Source organism: Castanea sativa, chromosome 7 (assembly GCF_040712315.1).
Source record: "Castanea sativa cultivar Marrone di Chiusa Pesio chromosome 7, ASM4071231v1".
In the NCBI taxonomy this organism is placed as follows: Eukaryota; Viridiplantae; Streptophyta; class Magnoliopsida; order Fagales; family Fagaceae; genus Castanea; species Castanea sativa.
Genome location: NC_134019.1, coordinates 4,368,052 through 4,389,537, shown reverse-complemented (window position 1 = coordinate 4,389,537; position 21,486 = coordinate 4,368,052). Strand labels below are relative to the sequence as shown.

At 33.8% G+C, this 21,486-nt stretch overlaps 2 protein-coding genes across 2 annotated transcripts; both read right to left on the bottom strand.

The window, feature by feature from the left end:
• Window positions 1–1,048: 1,048 nt before the first annotated feature.
• On the bottom strand, window positions 1,049–1,573 carry LOC142643752 (uncharacterized). The gene has a single exon (XM_075818467.1). It carries the CDS (start codon window positions 1,426–1,428, stop codon window positions 1,195–1,197), a length of 234 nt encoding a protein of 77 aa, XP_075674582.1. The 5' UTR covers window positions 1,429–1,573; the 3' UTR covers window positions 1,049–1,194.
• A 6,327-nt stretch (window positions 1,574–7,900) lies between these two features.
• On the bottom strand, window positions 7,901–8,615 carry LOC142643876 (uncharacterized). Its single transcript, XM_075818604.1, has 2 exons — window positions 8,289–8,615; window positions 7,901–8,203 (listed from the first exon to the last, which is right to left on the bottom strand). The coding sequence occupies exons 1-2, from the start codon at window positions 8,613–8,615 to the stop codon at window positions 7,901–7,903; spliced, it is 630 nt and encodes a 209-aa protein (XP_075674719.1).
• Window positions 8,616–21,486: the final 12,871 nt, after the last annotated feature.

Here is a 21,486-nt window from a genome sequence, read left to right as displayed (position 1 = left end):
ACAACAACATATTTGATTTTTCAATTAAATTTCTTTTGATGTATTAGTTCTTTCATACTTTCAATAAGTTCAATCATATTTTTTTTATTGTTTAAATAAATTTCTAATAGTTTCAATAGAAATTAAGTGAATAAGTTTTTCTTAAAACTATTCTAATCATATTATTAATCTAGGTTATGATGCATTCTTGAATTTACTAAGTTCAACTGAATCATAGGTTTTTAATTAGGTAAGAACAATCAAATATGAAAAATATATTTTCTTAGATCACAAAGAATTTTTAATATTATGTAAGAACAATCAAATATAAAATATATATTTTTCTTAGATCACAAAAAAAATTTAATTGTTAACAATCACAAAGCAAAAAATTACTTTTGTTCTTCATCCAAATTGTTGTTTGATTACTTTGCCTTTGAATTTACTCTCAGTACTCAAAGGGATTGAGAATTATGTTGTTACAATCTCTCGCACTTGAGGGTGAGTAAGCACTCCCTCATATCAACGGCCGAGTTGAAAGGAAACAAGATTCAACTCTCTAATCTAAAATTCGAAATCTCATTAGGGGAACGGAATGCCGTTAGACAAGATGGTCATTGACAATCCAAGTGACATTTTTTTGTTATAAGAGTTAAAGAGTGGTGAGGGTATTGTCATTATAAAATTGAATATTGATATGAAAATCTCTCTCTGCTAATTTCATGATCCACGTAATTACACGTGTATCCTAAAAGAAAGCACACGAATCAAGAGAAGTAAATTCCAAATATGGTTCTTATCCATTTTATAAAACCCTAAAATATAATGGAGAAGATGGTAGTCTTCAAGTTATACAGATGCCGAAACTAGAACCAGGGTGGGGCAAATTTAAAAGTTTTTGTGTCAATCATAAGCTTTTTGTGTCAATTGGACCATCCTTAAGAAATATTATTGTTGCAAGTTCAAATTGGATTAAGTAGTCGAGTTTTATTATGCTCAACTTGTGCCACTTGTGATTGAGTAATGAGTAATTCATTTCTCTCTCGCACACAAAAAAATTAAAATCGCGTTGACAAGAAGTGACCTTTATCATATAAAAGAAGGGCACATACACACAAACTGAGATATATATTATTACAAGCAGATTAAAACAGAAAATATAGGCACACACAGTTACACATTACAAAAAACCAAACAGAAGCTAGTTTTCACCAATCATATGGGAATTGCATTAGAGACAGAAGGGTAAATCACTGCAGCAGGATGAGCCATAATACGACGACCCTTCGTGTGGCGAAAGCAATACACCAAAGCCCCTACAGGCCATTCCACAACAGCAGCAATAGCAAAAGCCAAGAACCCAAGTGTTGGGCCAACAAACTTGCACCTGCATGGGTTGCTATGAGTGCCACATTGAACACAAGCTGGAATTCCAATACCACCAGTCATATTGGTTGCAGCAAATAAAAGCAATTACCAAAAGTGTCAAAAAAATGAGGAACAAAAAATTAAGAAGATCGATGAAGAGGAAACAGATTTGTTTGATCAAAGTTTAGGGAGAGTGGAGTACGACTTGGGGTTGTGATGGGACCTTCGAGTTTTATTTTATAGGCTAAATTTGGAAGATTGTGAGTGTTACATGTCGGCCTTTGGAAGCTTAAGTTGTACGCGTGTCGACAGACTATGAGTGTAACATGTCGGTCTTCGTGATTGCAAATAGCAATAGCTTTTTAGCATCCAATGCCAAGAAGTGGATGCAACCAGGAGGTTTTAAAAATGGGTGCACTTATCTAACTTGCACCAATAAGATTATTACAACGGAGCGATACCCAGGACTTTTCATTCCCACCCCTCCTATCACAAAAAAGTTCCTTCAAACTATTCCACAATCTTCTTATTCTATATGAATTTTTAAAATATAATTATTATATTTCATGTTTTTTTTAGTTAGATCAAATTTCGTTAAAATTAAATATGATATACTATTTTATCAATAAAGTTATTTTTTATGCACAAATTTATTTCAAAAAAATAAAAATTGAACATTTAATTGATTATAGAGTTATTAATTTTAGACCGACTTGAAAATTCGTACTGAAAGTTGTATTTAATGCAAATAAGTGGTTACTGCAAGATAAAATTACCGACTTGAAAATTCGTACTTAAAGTTGTTTTCATTTCTTTTCTTTTTCTAAGAATCTTTTCTCTTGTTGTTTTCGATGTTAAAAGTTTTTACAAAAATGAGTGCTTAAAAGTCAATTGTTTGGATAATGATAGCAGAAAAAAAGTTTAAAAAACAAGAAACACAAAGGTTTTGAATGAAATATATATATATATATATATATATATATATATATATATATATATATATATATATTCCTTTTTGAAAAGGTTTTGAATGAAATATAGATCGCAGAATAACTTCTATCATAAATTAACCAAACAAGTCACAATAATGCAGGCATCCAAGAAGTACGGAGTCCGACATGAAAAAGTTCTTAATTACCTCGTAATGCCCACAAGTCATTAATAAATTATTAGATATTTTTAAAGTGTTTAAATATGTATTTTTTTTCTTTATATGAATGATGAGTCTCATTATATATTTAATTAGTGAGACTCACTATTTATGTAAGAAAAACATATATATATTTATGATACTCTGAAGCTACACAATAATTTTTCCGAGCCATTAGCCTCACTAAGGATTTTTGAAGGAAGTTGAAACTAAATTAATTTGGGAACGGACTTCACAAAAAGTTTTTCTGTCTCTAAGAAAAGGTGGTGCTCCTCCCCTTAGGCAGTAGAATTGCAATTTCTTCTAGTAAGGCGTTGTCGTTCCTCGAGGAACAGTGTTACTTGGAGGCTAGTGGGGATAATTTCGTGGGTTCTGGGAAACATATATAGGTTATCTAACTTGCACCAATAAGAATATGACAGCGGAGCGATACTTTCCACTCCCAGCCCTTCTATTACTGAAAAAGTTTTTACTCATATTTGGAAAAAAAATCTTTTAAACTATTTTTTTAATTTTTTATTGAATGTGAATTTTTAAAATATAATTATTAAATTTTATGTTCTCTATATTTTTAACATATATATTAAATTTCGTTCAAATCGGATGTTATTTACTATTTGATCAATAAAATTATTTTTTATGTACAAATTTATACCAAAAAAAAATTTGAAAGATGAACATTTAATTGATTACAAAGTTATTGATTTTTGACTGACTTGAAAATTCGTACTAAAAGTCGGATTTAATGCAAATAAGTGGTTACCGCAAGATAAAATTATTCCAAAAGCCCTGGGAGCTTTGGTGCTTAATAAAAACTTTCAAAAAACTAATTCTCCAAAAAATGTTTTCGACATTGAAATGGTTTCTTGTTGTTTTCTTTTCTTTTTTTTAGAATCTTTTCTCTTGCTGTTTTCTAAAAGTCATTGTTTGAATAATGATAGCAGAAAAAACGTTTGAAAAACAAGAAAACACAAAGGTTTTGAATGATTTTTTTTTTTTTTTTTTTGAGAAGGTTTTGAATGAAATATAGATTGCACAGAATAACTTCTTTCATAAATTAACCAAACATATTGAAATTTATTTCTATTTTGTTTGTCACTATTTTCTTTAGGTTACTTTACAGCTTATTTTATATATTTCCTTTCAAGATAAACCAGACTTTTCATTAAATCTCATTTACTGGATTGGTTCTATGATCTTTTATCCAAATGCAGGTTGACTTCCTGCAACCCATTTTGAGTTTGAGAGAGACTATTGGAGAATATTTATTAGAATGTCCATATATATATTTTACCAAGCCAAAAAAAAAGAAAAAAAAAAGTAGAGGATGAAAAGGATGTGGATCATTTAGGCCTAGGCCCAAGCCAATTATCCTTTGGTTGCACGACTAGCATATTACATGTACTCAAAGAGTATGCCTACATAAATGTCCACCTTATACAGTTTTTACACAATCAAATAGTTATTGGTATTTCATCACCCAAAAAAAAAAAATACTGGTAAGAAAATAATTTAATAGAAACAAATTGTTGACATAGTTTATGAAATGTCCCCCTTATACAGTTTTTACACAATTAAGTAGTTATTGGTATTTCATCACCAAAATATATATATATATATATATATATATATTGGTACGAAAATAATTTAATAAAAACAAATTGTTGACATAGTTTATGAGTAATGCTATTGCTAGGGATACAACAAAAAAACCACAACAATTTCATATATATATATATATATATATATATATATATATATATATATATATATATATATATTGTGGGGATAAAAGGCTCAGATAAGGATATTGGGCCATGGGCCACGCCTGAGGATGCCAAAGAGCCCGAGGACAAATAAGTATTAGTAAAGGCAAGTAAGTTATGGGGTTGAGGACGAGGTCTGATCACGACAAGCAGGTGATATTGTCCAAGGAGCCAAACCTCCTCAGGAAACAGAGTGGAAGCCTAAAGTCCGACCACCCAACAAGTACTAGGTAGTGGACAACCATGCTTGGAAGGAGAATAACCTTCGAAGAGAGGTGAGTCAACAGAGAATTGAAAGAAAGCTGCTACCACCACATTGAATGCTCTACACCTAACCAACTGGCCGCATTAATGTGAAGGTGATGTCTAAACAGTGTTCTAGCCTCACAGCTACCCACAAAGATTTCAAGAAGGTTCTGATGGGACAAGTATCAAGAGGATTAGTTATTTGATCAACAACAAGTGGAAGGCTAAGATGAGAGAAGGTGAAGGAGTATAAAAGGGAAAGGATTCCATTACAAGAGGGGCACTAGAAATAATGAAAAGAACCACTTTGTAATCAAGAACTTGAATATTTGTATAAGTCTGAGATATATATATATATATATAAGAACATACCATCTCCAGATTTGACCGAGAAGTGTTTTTCTTTTCAACTTGCTCTTCTCAGTCATTCCAACACTAAACTAACTCATTGTGATTCATATTTGACTCATTAAACATTCAATATTAAACCCACTCTCTAACAAATTTATTGTTATGGGCTTGTTAGGCCATTGTCCAAATCTTTTGGACTGTGGATCAATTTGGGTCCTTGCATATATATATATATATATATATATATATATATTTCTTTTCTTTTTCTTTTTTTTTTTTTGGAGAAACAACCCAACTGGGTAATTTTATTTGATGGCTGAAAAATCATGTACAAAGCAATGAAAAAGATCTAGAGAAAAGTCTCGCTCTCAGAGCTGAAGCATAGGCTAGAGTATTTCCTTGTCTATGTGTGTGAGAGAAGGAAAAACACCGGAGAGAGCTAACTTAAGACAAAGTGTCTTTTATGAAATGACCATAAGAAGTTGGTGTTGAAGTACCATCTTGCAGCGCCTTAATGGATATTTCTGAATCACCCTCAAAGATAACATCTTGAAATCCAATTTCATGAACAAAATAGGCAGCTCATCTAGCAACAAGTGTCTCAAGCACCACTACCAAAGATGGCTTCAGTAATTTTTTGGATAGGGCTTCCATAATCTCCCCTTGAGGATTTCTAACAACCACACCTATATCACTTCATTCAGTTCATCAAACATGGCTCCATCAAAATTTGCTTTCACCTTACCCTCATCTGGTGGCTTCCATATCCTCTTGACCGGTCGGACATGCTTTGCAGCTTTGGGATGAAGCTTTTGAAACTCAGATAGGTGATCACGGGCTGAGAAGGATAATCTGTCCAAGGGTAACACGGACTGCTGCACTCGAACTTTATTCCTTCTATTCCAAATCATCCAACAAGTTGTCGCAAACCGCTCCAAATTGCTCTAATTTTTAATCAACACTCCAAACAGATCAGCAAAGGAACAGAACTAGTTGTTTGCAGTAGCTAGCTCCTTAAACTCTAAGCTCCAGACCTACAGTAAATTTTTACAGCCCCACAGTGCATGAAGGACGTCCTTAAGGGCTTGCAAACATGATGCACACAATGGGGACCTAAAAATTGTTTTTTGAACTAGCTTCTTCAACATTGGTAAGGAGTCCGAGCATGCTCTCCACATGAAAGTTTTCACCTTGTTTGGGACATTCATCTTCCATAATCTATTCCAAAATGATCTTGAAGCAGCCCCATTTGAGACTGAGGCCAATGCACTATCATCCTCTGCACATAAAAGGTGGTAACCCAATTTTACTGCATAATTACCACACCTGGTACTCGGCCACTTTAATTTAAAGGAGCAGATTGGGATTGATTTAATTTATTCTGCCTCGAAAGGGTAAAAAATCTGATCAATGAGGGAGATGTTCCACCACTTTGTGTCTTGGTCAATAAGCTAGGAGACCATTGATTCGCTGTGTAGTAAACTTGGTGCTGAGAAAATTCGGCCACTACCCTCCCCAGGCAACCAATTGTCCTTGTAAATGTGGATAGATTTGCCATCACCCATTCGCCACTTGGCTTCTAGATTGATAACCCTTCTAGCCCGGAGAATACTCTTCCACGCATACAACTCGGACTTCACATTTGCCTAAAAAATAGATCTATTTGGAAAATACTCTGCCTCAATAAATTTTCCCAATTCCCGAAATCTCATACCACCCTTGGATTTTGGTTGGCACAAAGATTTCCAACTCTTCCAATGAATTTTTCTCCTATCCCCATGTTGCCCCCACCAAAATTTTCGTATCATTGCTTCAATGTCATGACAAAAGCCTATGGGTAATTTGAAGCAACTCATAGCAAAGGCAGGTATAGCTTGCATAACTACTTTCAATAGCACTTCTCTTCCGGCTTCAGAGAGAAATTTTTTCTTCCACCCTTGAAGTTTTCCCCACACTCTTTCTTTTATGTAGTTTAGGCTTGACCGAGGTATTTCTCATATTCTTTTATTTCCAGAACTCCCAAGTAATTTTTTATTGAGTTTTTTGTGGAATCCGTCACTCCTTTACTAAAAAAGAGATTTGTTTTCTCCCTATCCACCTGTTGACGTGAGGCTCTTTCATATTGCTTTAGCAAGGATTGAATAGATTTCACATCCTCCAAATCTTCTTGGCAAAAAATCAGATTTTCATTTGCAAAAACAAGTGAGATATTTGGAGGCCATTTTTGCATAGTGAAAAATTCCTCATCTTACCATCAATCACAACTTTGTTGATAAGCCCATTTAAACCTTCAGAACAAAGGAGAAATAGAAAGGGAGATAGGGGGTCCCCTTGTCTAATTCCCCTTGATGGTTTAATATTGCCTCTAAGTTCCCCATTAACCAAAATAGAATATGAGACTGAACTGATACAAGTCATTACCAAGCTAATACATTTCCTATCAAAGCCCATCTTCTCCATAAGTTTTTTAAGAAAACCCCACTCCACTCAATCATAGGCTTTACTCATATCGAGTTTCATAGCCATGGATCCACTCCTAACCCCCTTCCTTAATTTCATGTGATGTAGGGATTCAAAGACCACCAATATATTATTCAAGGTAGCCTTGTCTGTTTGGAAGGCACTCTATGTTTCAGAAATAATATCTGGTATGATCTTTTTTAATCTATTTGCTAGTACCTTAGACACAAGCTTATACAAAATGTTACATAAAGTAATAGGTCTAAATTCAGATACACACTCCAGGCTCTCTACTTTTGGAATCAAAGTAATATAGGTATGATTTATACTACTTGGAATAATACCTGTATTAAGCACAGATAGAACAGCATGTGACACATCATTACTAATCTTTCCAAAAGTGTTGATAGAAGACCGAGGGCATGCCATCTAGACCTGGGGCTTTTAATGGTGACATTTGTTTCAATGCATCATCCACTTCCATCTTGGTGAATTCCCCAACTAGCATGGAGTTCATCGTTGTAGAAACTAACCGGGTAGTAGCCTCCAACACTTCATCAATATGGTTCGGGTTTGAGGACTAAAATAGATCCTGATAAAATTCCACAAATAGAGCAACCACTTGATCATCACCTTCGCACCAAGAACCATCTGTCCTCCTTAATCCTTTTATCAAATTTCGCCTAAACTTGTGAGAAGCTCTGCTATGAAAATAGGTAGAACTCTGGTCCCCTTCCTTCAACCAAGCTTCCTTGGCCCTTTGCTGCCATAGTTTTTCTTCTTGGGCCAACAACTCCCTAAGTTCATGTTTTAGAGCAAAAACCACCTCAATCGAGCCCCCCAATGCAGTTTTACCTTTTGTTTCCTTCAATTTTTTTCTCATCTAGGTCACATGTAATGTTACCAAAAGATGTACAACTCCACTTTCTGAGCTTTGTCTGACAAGCTTCTAAGTTTTTTTCCACAACCAACATTGGACAAGGAGCATTCCGAGTGCCTTCCCATGTTGAAGCCACCGCACTATGGCAGCCACTTTCCTTTAACCATACATGTTCAAACCTCCATGATTTCTGCCTTCGACTAGGGATACCAGATGGGTGAATGATGATGGGTTTATGATTAGACATGGCACACTCTAAATGAATCAGCCTCGCTGCAGGAAAGAGCAATATGCATTCATTGTTTACTATAGCTCTGTCAAGGCGCTCCCAAATAGTAATATTATCTTGCAATGTCTTACACCAAGTAAATTTGTTGCCCACAAACCCCAAATACACCAAACCACAATCATCCATAACATCTCAAAAGTCCTGCATCTGTTTTGACAGTCTCATATTTCCCCCTAATTTTTCATGAGATTTTAGAATCTCATTAAAATCCCCCGCACACATCCATGGTAACAAGGGGTGTTGGTTCAAGGATTTTAGGAGCACCCAAGAAATATGATGATTATGACTCTCAGGAGTGCCATAAAAACCAGTGAACCTCGAAGCATCGTCTTGCCCCCTATTTATCCTTGCATCGATGTGATTAAGGGATGATGAATCAACCACCAAGTCAAAATCGCCTTTCCACATAAGAGCTAAACCACCTCCTCTGTTTTCTTTTGACACGACATGTTTTTGTCCAAAGTCTAAATTTCTCAACAATTCTTTTATCCTAGCTTCATCCAGCCATGTCTCGGCTAAGAACACGATTGTAGGATCTTGTGTCTGTATTAAATTGGCATACCAACTCGCACATGGACCCATCACAATTTTTAATTAATTATTTTTAATCATATGACATGCTAATTTAGGAATGTTCTAAAATTATTGTGGTTTTTTATTGTATCCATAACATTACTCATAATTTATTGATGCTACTGCACATAGGCACAATTTTCTATCATTGCTTAAAAATCATCTAGAGGATGATATGATCATGATCTCAAATTAATATCTTAAAGGAGTCACATCTGGTTTTGTATAATTTGGTAGAGAAAATGGGCTTTTGCCCTTTCTTTTTAAAATATCTAGCAAAATGCCCCATGTTTGGAACATCGAGTTATAGTGAACGTGGACTTAGAAGGAAAAAAATTTTGGAACTTGAGTTCCATATAAAGTACTCGAGTTCCACTTGAATATTTTCAAGGAAGTTCCAATTTTTTTTTTCACTTCGCTATAACTCGATTATCCAAAAATCGAGTTTTAAATTGAAACTTGATTTTTAGAAAATCAAGTTTCAAAACAAAGGCATTTCCCTAATTAGTTTCAGACATGGGACATTTTGTTGGATATTTGGAAAAAAAAAAATGGCAAAAGCCCATTTCCTCCTAATTTGGCAAAATTTTTGTAATTAATAGTCACTTTTTTTTTTCTATTTTAGCCATCCACTCTTACAATACACCTTACATTCCACCTTTTATTTTTATAATATGTCATATTAAAGAATCTAAATTGATTCTTTTTATATATTTTTCCCACAACACTCTCACAGCAACTCAACCAATGCTAGGTTTGGGCTAGATCAACCAATGTCTAGCTCCACCAAAGGGATCCACCACCCATGTCCAAACCATTAAGGGTCTAGTTAATGGGTGTCTTTAGGGCATTTGTTAAAAAACTGTCAAAATTCTTCTTCTTTTTTCCTTAAGAAAATTTTAAAAATATTTCATAAACTAATGCATTTAGAGCATTCGTAATTTTTTTTTTTCCAATCATAAGAGCCCCATCCCACAATTGCGATGATTTGGGCTAGATCAACCCAAGCCTAATCCCACCGCAGCAATCCCCCATCCATGACCAAATCATCAAAACCTTGGCCCACAGTGGCAACTATAGACCAAGCAAATCAGCGACTCGAAAACACCAATTGAACTATAGAAACAACCCAAAGAGGCAACATCAATACCAAATTGACCTCCACAAACAATGACTCATACTAGCAATCCATAGCCCCCCATGTGCCACGCCCAATGACCACCACACCTCATGAAAAACAACCATTGTAGCACACATCCAACACACACGCAAAGAGAGAGAGAGAGAGAGAGAGAGAGAGAGAGAGAGAGAGAGAGAGAGAGAGAAATGTTGAAAAAGCATATACAAAAGCCACGATGCTTTGTATTGTAATAGAGCAATACATCTTTTAGCAAATATTTAAATGGTGATACAAAAACCGGATGTGGGAGCTTCTTCTTTTTTATACCAAAACAGGGAGAATTACATCACAGAGTTAGGAGTCTAACTTGCTACCATATTAGCAAGTTTCTTACATTCAGCTAAGATATTGTCCGGAGCTCTCAAAATGACAACAAACATAGTGTACTGATTAACAATATTATGAATATCATCTATTAAACTATCCGTCCACCAAGGCCAGTAGCTCTTGGATCTCCAGAAGAGTTGAATTTCCTTACTATCAATTAGGATCACCACCCTTTGAAGGCTTGAGTGAGCTGTGAAAAGGAGTGTGTCACGGATTGCAGCAAGCCTTGCCTTCTTAAGATCTTGGAAAGCTGTGAAAAATGCATTTTTAACAATTGGATTTCCTTCCTTTGATCTTCCAATCAGGACAGCACCTTGTCTTCCTTTAGTTACTTTGCTGGAAACTAGGTACAACAGCTGCCAAACTTCTTGATAGGGCCAAACCAGGGAAAGGCGCTGGTTTTCTTCCTTTGATGTCTGATCTTGGCCTGTAAGATTTTCAAAAAAAGCAGCATTGTACCTGAGAGTTAAAGCACTTGCGGTTAGAATAACCTCCCTTGCATTGGGTATCTTCCCTTCGAAGACTATGCCATTTCTTTGATTCCAAATACACCAAAGGGTAACAAGCAAGGTTGGGATACAGATCTTGATATGGTCTTCTTGTTGGCTTCCTAATAGCCAGTTACAAATCCAATCAGAGATAGTGTGATAGGGCAAAATATCAGAATGAATGGTTAAATCATTGCCTAACCAAACAGCTCTAATAAAATGGCATTTGAGGAACAAGTGCTCTAAAGTATCCCTATCTTCTTGACAAAAAGGACAAGTATCCAAACAATTTAGACCTCTATTGATAAGGGTGTTTCTAACAGGGAGGGCTGAGTGTAAAACTTTCCAGATGAATTGTAGGATTTTTTGGGGCAGGGGAATTTTCCATAAAATTTTCCATATCTTTTGTGGGATCGCAAGTGGATTTGGGTGAGCTAGGAGATTGTCATTAAGGAGGATGGAATATGCTTTTTTCACTTGGAAATTACCAGTGGTGGAGAAAGGCCAAATGGTTTTGTCTTGGGATTCCAAGGGTCTCAATTTGGGTATAGAGATGTTACGGATGGTCTCTGCTTCTTCCTTATTGTACAGAGAATTGATGAGTGACAAATCCCAAGTGTTGGTGACAGGTTTTATGAGGTTGGCAACACATAAGGTAGGGTCTAAGGTTGAAGGGTTTTTTGGTTTAAACCATGCTGGATGCTGGAGTGGGAGCTTTATATATAGTTCTTTTTTTTTTTAGAATGTATAGAGTTTCAATTCTAGCCAGTTTTGTTATTAAAAAAAAAATGGAGAGCCTAATGTAAGCGCTCTTAAATGTTTAAACCAAGTACATTTTTGTAGCCTCAAAATAGTTTACACGTGTGAAATGGATCAAGATCTTCTCCATTTGTTTTAAAATATGGAAAACCTATGTCATGATAAAATTTTAGTGTTTTATAAATCCAAAAGTGAATATATAGTGTAGATTTTATGGTGTACTAAAAATTTATTAGAAAATAAATTTGTTCTATAAAATGGATATATATTGGCATTTTGCAAATCAAAACATAAAATTATTATTAATAACAAAGGATTATATGTAACTGTTGCATACATTCCTCTCACGTGAGGTGAAAAAGATGTTAGATGCAATCATTACACAAAATAATAAATCGTAGCAGTTGGGAGGCGGAAAGGAAAGGGGGAAGAAAGCTAGAGGGGGCGGTGGGTTATAAAAAACGAAGCAGATGCTAATTTAAGATGTGCATGGTGGGGACATCAATAAGCATGTGGATTGTGAAGCTTCTCAATCACCCATCAATAAGCATGGACTAGTTATTCCTAACTTTTTGTCTTCTTTATATAATTCTTTCAAGACCCCATTATCCTTGCTTTTTCATCCAACACATTTTTGTGGTGTTTATGCATCTTTCACAAACTTGTTTCATTTTCTTTTTTTCTTCTTTTGTTAATTGATTGAAAGATCACAGCAAAGAGATTCTGACACTTCCTTTTGGAACATAACTTGGCCACATGCATATATGCTCTTTCAATAAGACCCATAATTAAGAAACCTAATAACCCACCCGATCTAGGAGATGTAAACAGCAGAAAATAAAAGATAGAAAAGACAAAAGCAAATACTTAAATTTAAGTGGCTTCCCCAGAACTAGGGCTATGTACACAAAAGTAATGTATTTTTATTGCAACCGTTACATTTAAAGTTACATGGATCGTTAACATAGATATACATATACTGTTCTACCAATTGAATTACATGTCCTCATGCATTCTCAAATTCCAAAATTACTCCCCAATAATTATACTTGCCCCAATTTTGGGGCCCTTGGTATAATTAACATAATAGAACAGACTCCACACATGATGAATTTAATCATTTATAAATATTTATTTATTTATTTATTCAGCTTGGTTAGAATCGCCTACTATTATCCAAACTCCTCCCCTCCCCCTCAACCCCTAGGTATCAATAGACTATGTTAGTAATCGGCTTATGGCCAAAATGGGGTTTTGCCCCTTTCAGTAAAAACAAGTAGCAAAATGCTCCTGTTTTAAAATTATTTAACCATATACCCATGTTTTAAATTTGGTTTCTAAAAATCGAGTTTCAATGAAAAACTCGAATTTTAGAAAATTGAATTATAGGCAAAAAACTTATTAAAAAAAAATTTACATAGAACTCGAGTTCCAGGTAACATTTTGCAAGTATCTTGATTTTCATTAAATCAAGTTTTATTGAAAAATTCGATTTTAGAAGATCAAGTTTCAAAATAAGAGCATCTAGCTAAATAGTTTAGAACAGAGACATTTTACTACTTGTTTTTGCTGAAAATGGCAAAAATCCCATTTTCTCCTTGGCCTATATATATATATATATATATATATATATATATATATATATATATATATAAAATGTCATGACACTTTTCAAATTTCAGCAGGAGTACTCGTGGGAATTTAATTTGCTGAGAATTCCTTGCAGGGAAAGAATGGTGCCTGCTTCGATGAAAAGATGAAAGCTAAATAGCTGATGCCTTTTCGATCATTTGCCAGAGTATATGATTCCTCTACGCTACTAAAAGTAACCTGAACAAACTTTGCAACAATAGATTTCCCTCTATGCCTTATTATTTACTTTTCACCATTGAAATGTTGCCATTAACTTTAGGTATTTAGATCACCAAATTTCACTTACCAATCACCACAAACTTGGGACATAATTGAATATTAAAGAAGAATGCCCCTACACTATTGATGGTGCAATGTTGTCTTTTCAATAAGAAAGTGATAGCAAGGAAACCTGTTTCTTTCAGCAATTTAACTCTATTTCAAAAGTATACATCAAAATTAAAACTCAATAACTTGATCCAGAACCACTCTTTTTCATCACAAATTGGTCTAACACATTAGTACTTTGTCGTAATGCTCTTAATTAACAAGTTAGCAACCAATTCCTATGATTGAAAATCATATGATTACTTGAAAAACACATTAATTAGAGGGGGGGAAAAAAAGTGTGTTGGGAGAGACAGATAAGAGAGGGAGAGATCACATAAGGACCACAAACAAAAAGCTTTCAACTCCCTTAGTACTACTTTACTTGATCATGAAATTATAAGATGCAAATGGAGCCCTTATATTTTATGTACAATTAAATGATTATAGTAAAAGGTTCAAGCCCTTATAAATTAATTCAAAAGATTATAATAATAATAATAATGGGTATTATAAAAGCCTAAGTGGAAGAATAATGCCAACCTTACACTTTATATAAAGTGTAGGATGCATTCTCTAGTTGGAGAGACATAAAGCAATCTTATGAAGTAAGTCCAAGTCTCTTAAATCTTTAGATCAAGCAATTAAAAACAACTTTAGAGATCCTGCAAATTTGATTACAATTCTTATGGCTTCTTTACAGTTTTATAGGGCATAAAAGTTGTTTGATTTTGATAATTTTATTTATTAAAGAATTTAATGAGCTAATGGTTGATCTTTCTGTGTCCCACTCTTGTAACAAAGGATGGGAGCTAATCATTGGCAACAATTGACGATATCCATAGCCCAAATGACATGATTATTGGCAGTTTTTCTTTGTCTATATATAACATAGCTTAAATTTCTAATATTACTTTAAAAAAATTATAATTGACGTGACAATAAATATAATTGATATCTTATTAATAAAATAATAAATAAATTTCTTGATTTTTTTTTATTATGTTTATAAGTTCACACATTTAAAACCTATGTACATAAAATATACAGTAATTGTAGCTAGCTATTTTCATTTTGTTTTAGCATTCACCATCTTAGTTGATGCAATAATCCTAAAATATTCTTCTTAGTAAAAAGTAGTCCCGGACAATATATAAACAGGAAAATATTGCCATCAGATGTATGGAAAAGGGATCTTATACCTATTGTCTGTAGCTCTTTTCTTTTCTTTTTTGGTTGAGAAACACCTATTGTCCGTAGCAAATTATGCTCATTAAAGGTAAATCTCTTAAACCAACGCTAGAAATCAGAGGGAAAAGATTCTAGCTAATTTTCTGGTAAGGACTGCTGTTGATAATATTCCTATGTACTACTTTTATACTGTTTACAATTATGGAATTATCACTTGTATGGTTGAAAGATTTTTTTTTATATATATAAGATAGAAACTTTATTATAGCCTAATTTAAGTGTATATGTATGTGAAATTTTCCCCTGGAGATAATGCCGGCTCTATATGTAAAGCAACTGATGCGACTACCTAAGGCCCCAAATAGAAAAAATGCCCCCAAATTTTAATCAATAGGGTTTTTTTAAATATTATAATAGTATTAATTAAGTCTAAATATTAGCCAATAAATAAAATAATATTTTTTTATCAAATGAAAAACAAGAATGTTACGTCCACAACATTTTTCACAATACTTTCAAAATAAATCCTAATAGATAGGTTGTTATAGGATATTATTGATGATAAAAAATCAATTTCAATGATGAGTTCAAATTAGAACCAGTAACAAATGAACACTTAAGATTTGTTATGAAAATATTATGAATGTATCAGTTCTAAAAAAAAAAGCAATAAAATAAATTCACAACATTTTTCACAAGTTGAGTCGAAAAACTTTTACTAGTTTTTATCTAAGTCTACCATTAACATCATTTTTTACTTAGCACTATCAAATTATCAATCCATCACATCAACAAGTGTGAAAAGTTTTGTCAAATTTTTTGTTTTTAGACTTTCAAAAAAAAATCTACATAGTTCATGTTAATTAGTAGTAATTTGCATCTAAAACAAGATAATTAAATTTAAGTAATTTTTAAGTTTTTTAAAATCATATTTAAATATATAAAAGGCCTCAATTTTAGTTTTCGGCTTAGGCTCCTAAATACATTAAACTGCCCCTGCTTAGAGACTTGAACCAAAGCCCTTAGCTCCACACTCCACAAGCACTTAATACTCGTACCACATGCAATCAAAATTTGTCATTTTCTATATAACAAAAACAGAAACAAAAAAAAAATTAAGTATTGAATTACCGCTTAATTTCTAAGCCTACTAATTAGTAAAGCTCAAATTAAAAATGTAGCACGCCTAGCTACCTTAAAGGCCCAATTAATTTAAAGGTCGACATAAGGTCCCCAACATTTACAACAGCCACATGCAATTCACTTTCAAAACCATTGCAAACCCATTCAAATGAGGATCATCATTATAACAAGTCCCTCTCAACAAACAACTCCATATTTTCCCCAAAAGTTATTTATATAGTAAAATAAATTCTCGTCCACCCAAAAGTTTATATTTATTATAACTTAAGCTACTAGAATTTAGTGGGTTCCAGCTAACTTAACTAGTAAAGTCTTTAATGGTTGAATAAGAGATTTAGGATTCAATCACCGCTTACACCAAAAACTGATTGGTGTCTTAGTCTGATGATAAAAAGTTATCATCAAGAATGAACGCCATAAGTTGAAACTATCTCTCAAAAAAAAATTACTAGAATTTAATTTCAATCACTAAAGTCTTTTTTTTTTTAATTGTTGATGTAAATTTCTGACCAAATTTATTAAAATTTCTTGCATTAAATGTCATAATAAGCATTTGAGTATGACTAAATTTTGATTAAAAAAATCAGAAGAAAAATATGAGAAAATGGCCATTTCTCAACCTACTTCATTTTTAATTTTCTTACAATAAGATTGACATATTTGGAAAAAAGGGGTGAATAGAAAAACAAATAACTTCAAAGAATCTAATTAAACACCAAATTTAGACCATTGGAGAAAATTGAATTACCTAATACTACCTTCTCAAAAAAAATTACCTAATACTAATAGTATATAGAGCATGTCCTCTAGCATCGAACATTCCCCATGCACCTAACGTAAGCCATTTACACCCAAAGACTCCTCATTCCTCACATCCACCTTTCCTATTCTCTTTGATGTAATCAATCTCTCTCTCTCTCTCTCTCTCTCTCTCTCTCTCTCTCTCTTAAACACATTAACAAAGAATCAGCCTCTCTCATCGGAAAATGATGTCTTCAACACATTGTTGGAGCCATCAAAAACTTCTTGTGATGCTTCTTTTTCTCTTAATATCATTTTCATTTCCAACAAGTGCCACAGTTTCTCAGAAGCTAGACCAAACTCCGCTGCCTCAAGAAGGAGATGCAGAAGTAAAGTGCGGTTCATGCCCTTGTTCCAACCCATGTGTCCAGCAGCCTCCAACACCGCCACCGCCACCGCCACCGTCACCATGTCCACCACCGCCACCACCACCGCCAACTCCAAAGAATCCATCCACAGATTCCACACCGTATTGCCCTCCTTTCAGTCCTTTGGCACCACCACCACCAAGATTCACTTACGTCACAAGTGTGCCTGGTGGAAATTTGTACAACACTGATCCACTTAACACTTGGGTGTTTTACTCAAGTGCCGATCGGAATATGATTGTGGGGTTGTTGCTTTTGCTTGGTTTTGGAGTGTTGGAACTTTTAGTGATTTGGGAGACTCTGATATAGACCAGAGAATTTGGTCAAGATTGAAGGTCTTGGAAATGGATACATATATATTAGGTCTGTTCTTACAGTTCTTGTCTAAATGTTATAACATGAATATTGGTTTTTTTTTACTGTGTTATTATAGTTTTGTCCTCTCTAACACAGATGGTCCATTGTGGAGATCAAAATATGTTTAATCTCTAATTTTTTCATGCAGAAATAATTGAACTTTGAATTTACCAAAATAAATTAATACAATTCATATGGTTGTCTTGTGTATATCTTTTATGTAAGTGGGAAACAATTATGTGTTGCTACTTGAACTTGGATAATTGCTAATTTGATGGAGGAAAATACTATCGGATTATTCGAACGACAAGTTAGAATTTAGAATTATGCGTTCTTGAAGAAAAGTTGCAGAAGAAAATACAAATTAATATGAGGTTTAGATAATATAAGTGTTGATTATTATTGTGCTTGTTAATTTCTTCAAGGAGGAAAATGATCCTATCCATTTTAAAAGGATATATTTCATGTTCAAAATATATATTATAAATTAAAAAGAGTTCACAATGCTACGCTATTTAAAGCGTGAAAATATTTATTTCATATTCATGATATAAAATTTAATTTTCAATAAATTACTATTTTTTAATTTTCTATATCTGTGTTTTCATTCAATCCAATGCCCAAATCAAACTTCTTAACTAGAGCCACGGGTTTGGATCGTGTCACAAATTTGATCAAATATTTTCAGATTTTGACAACTTAATTATGAAGCTTGAAAAGAATGAGAGCTAAATTCTACCCAAAAAAAAACCCAGAAAACTTAAAGAGGTTCTGCTGGTTGCAGGGAAGAATAATTAAACCCAACAAATTTACCTTTTAAAAAAAGCTTCAACTTCACTATTTGTCAATTGGGCCAACACTCACTGGCGTCCGAGTTGCTCTTTATTCGGTTTTAGCCACCGGCCACTCAGACACTAAAACCTATCTATATGTATGTAATATGTGTCACTATACGAGATAGGTATTATATGACGTAAACAATCAATTTAAAGTTTTGAACCACCCTCATCGCTACCTCAGCTTTTACTCTTTCTTAATGTACTTTCAGATCTTAGTTTTTCGGTAGGAGGAAATAAAGTTTATTCTGTTCTTCTGTCACACCATTTATCATAATTTGTTGAGGTAGCAGACAATTATTTATACATATTCATTATTTTTTTCTCCATTACTCAAAATCGACCGCATTAAAATTGTAGTCAAAATTATGACACGGAAGTTGGATAGTAGATTTTGTTTAATGCTTGGCTCTTCTAATTGATCAAATTGGATCAAATATTCTGATAATCATGAAATTATGCTACAAGTCAACAATAATGTGTAGCTATGATCTCACAATATTCTGCCCAAGTTTATTTATCATTAATCAAATATAAATGTTTCAGTGATGATAAACCAACCCACCTGTTGGAGTGGCAGCTATTTTGTTTCACAATAAGACTACTTGAATGATTATCCTTATAACTCTTGGTAGCTTTTATGAGTTTTTAAGTCCATCCCTAGTGGGGTACACAGTTTGATCAGTTGTCACTCACACTGTAGTAAATGTTTGAAACACTGCATAATAAGAATCTAGAAATGAACATTTATAACTTCAACAACATTGTTGCACTTTCTAGCTGTCAGTGACTCTCAGTGATCACAACCACAAGAAGAGCTTTAAATGAAGCTCTGTCCCAACATACTGCAGCTCAGAGTATAAGAAAGAGCCTTTCAACCTAGTCCTCTAATGAGAAAAAGGGATGCAATATTTGAGTCAAACATTTCAGCAAGGAGAAAGATAAAAAAGTGAAGTAATTTTAGTAAAAGAATACAGGTAAATGTTTGTGCTTAATTACGTGGTCGATAGGAAAGAAATGACAATCAACCTTCTAGAATCTACTCACTAAATTAGGGGACCATGGTTTCACAGTTTTCTGAATACTAGGGGCAGCTAGTTGGTCTTATCCACAATTAGGTGACATACTAAATAGTACGTGTGATTAAAAAAAAAAAAATGATGTTGGCAGTAAAGAAATTTAATTTTAAATTGACTTTGGCTTTCTTACGATGGTTTTAAGTATGTTTGTTCTGTGTTCCGTCCTATACTCCTATTTACAAGAGGGAAGCCTCACCCATGATGAAAGATAACTACTCTCATGACTAAAATAAATTCAGGAATTTAAGTGTGTTGAAGGTCAAATAGAAGAATTTGATATTCCAAGTGGAAAGAACTATTGTGATAAATGGAATAGAATAACAAACAGACATCTAGGTCATGAAAGCATTGAGTATCAAATGAAGGAGAAGAGGTGAATGCGTGTGGGCGTTTAGGGGCCATGTAATGTACCCTAGATTAATGATACAATTCAAGCAAGTACTCTTAAATGTGTATGGCATGAACATTTGAGACACATTCTAAATATTATATACAAAGAACTAAGCAAGAGAATGTAGACCTATGATGTCAAAATGTGAATGCCTCAATGATGCACCCTTCAAGTATGTATGACATGCTTTTGACAATTTCATCCCAAAATGCAACTTGTGACAACCACTTCCTAAAATCACCATCGGAAATTTTCAAGAATGATGATACCCTAGGATTTCTAACTGAACATTAAATGAATTTAATGACTAAGGACAATTAGTACCATAAAGCACACCATGAAATTGAATCAAACTTGAGTGAGGCATTTTGTTGGACATTAGCTAGATGCAAATTGGACATGAAAAAGGTTTGTTGCAAAATGAAACAACCCAAAACTTTACACCCAGTTCCAAAGTCATGCAATACAGTTGATCTTTGAAACAAGAAGCCCATCATTACAAGATTGTGAAAAATGACAAACATGAAAACATCTCCCAAAAATTAGCAAACAAAATCACCATCTAAATGATAGGGAAGGAAATATCACTTGAATTCAATCTAAATCCATGCAGAACAAAAACTCATACATCCAAAATGAAAGATGAAACAAGAACATGAGAGATTGTAGAAAATCCCAAATTTTGAAACCCAAGGTTCAATGCAAAACTTCATGAAATTTGAACTAAAATGAGAGGATTAGAGACAATGCCATAGCAAAGATGATGTGGGAGGAGTTACACTCAAGAATTGTGAGAGATCTCGATAAAGTGTTGGGCTAGAGAGAGAGAGAGAGAGAGAGATTGTTTTTGCAAAAGTAACAAGCTGGAAAAACTGTCGTTTAAAGTTTAAACAGTTCTGCTCAGCTTGAGCAAGTCTCACAAGATGGATTTAGCTCAACCATACTCATGAAGGATGAGTGAACTCTCGAGCATGACCTATAACAGACCGAAAGAGCTACAGAATTTTGTTCAAGTCTACACGGCCTTAAATGTATAAAATAGATACACAAACAACTCCTTATTATAGACACAAAAAGTGCCACTCAAATACCGTTCTAAACACGAATTCCCATTAATATTGGGCAATTCAAATCACTCAAACTGAACAATTACTACAATTACACTTAATCATGAGTAATGTATAAATCAAGCGTGTGAAAAATGTCACCTATCACTTTTATTTGCAACCAATGCAGTAGAAGCTAAAGTTGTACTTAATTCAAACTTCCCTTAATTGCAAATCAAAACATGAAAAACAACGCATGAATGCAAACACTAATGTAAAGTTGTACACACACTCCTAGCGTGTATGATGGATCTAAAGATTCACCCTTGGAGCAAAAACAAAGCACAAGAGACAGCAAAAATACCAATAGCCTTCCTAAGATACTCAAAAGTGAAGACCAAAAAGGCAGACTAATTGGTTTTCGGTGTCAACAAATTCTAGAGAGAACTTGTGTTTCCACGAGTTCATAATTGAAACGGTATCAATGTGTCACTATGCT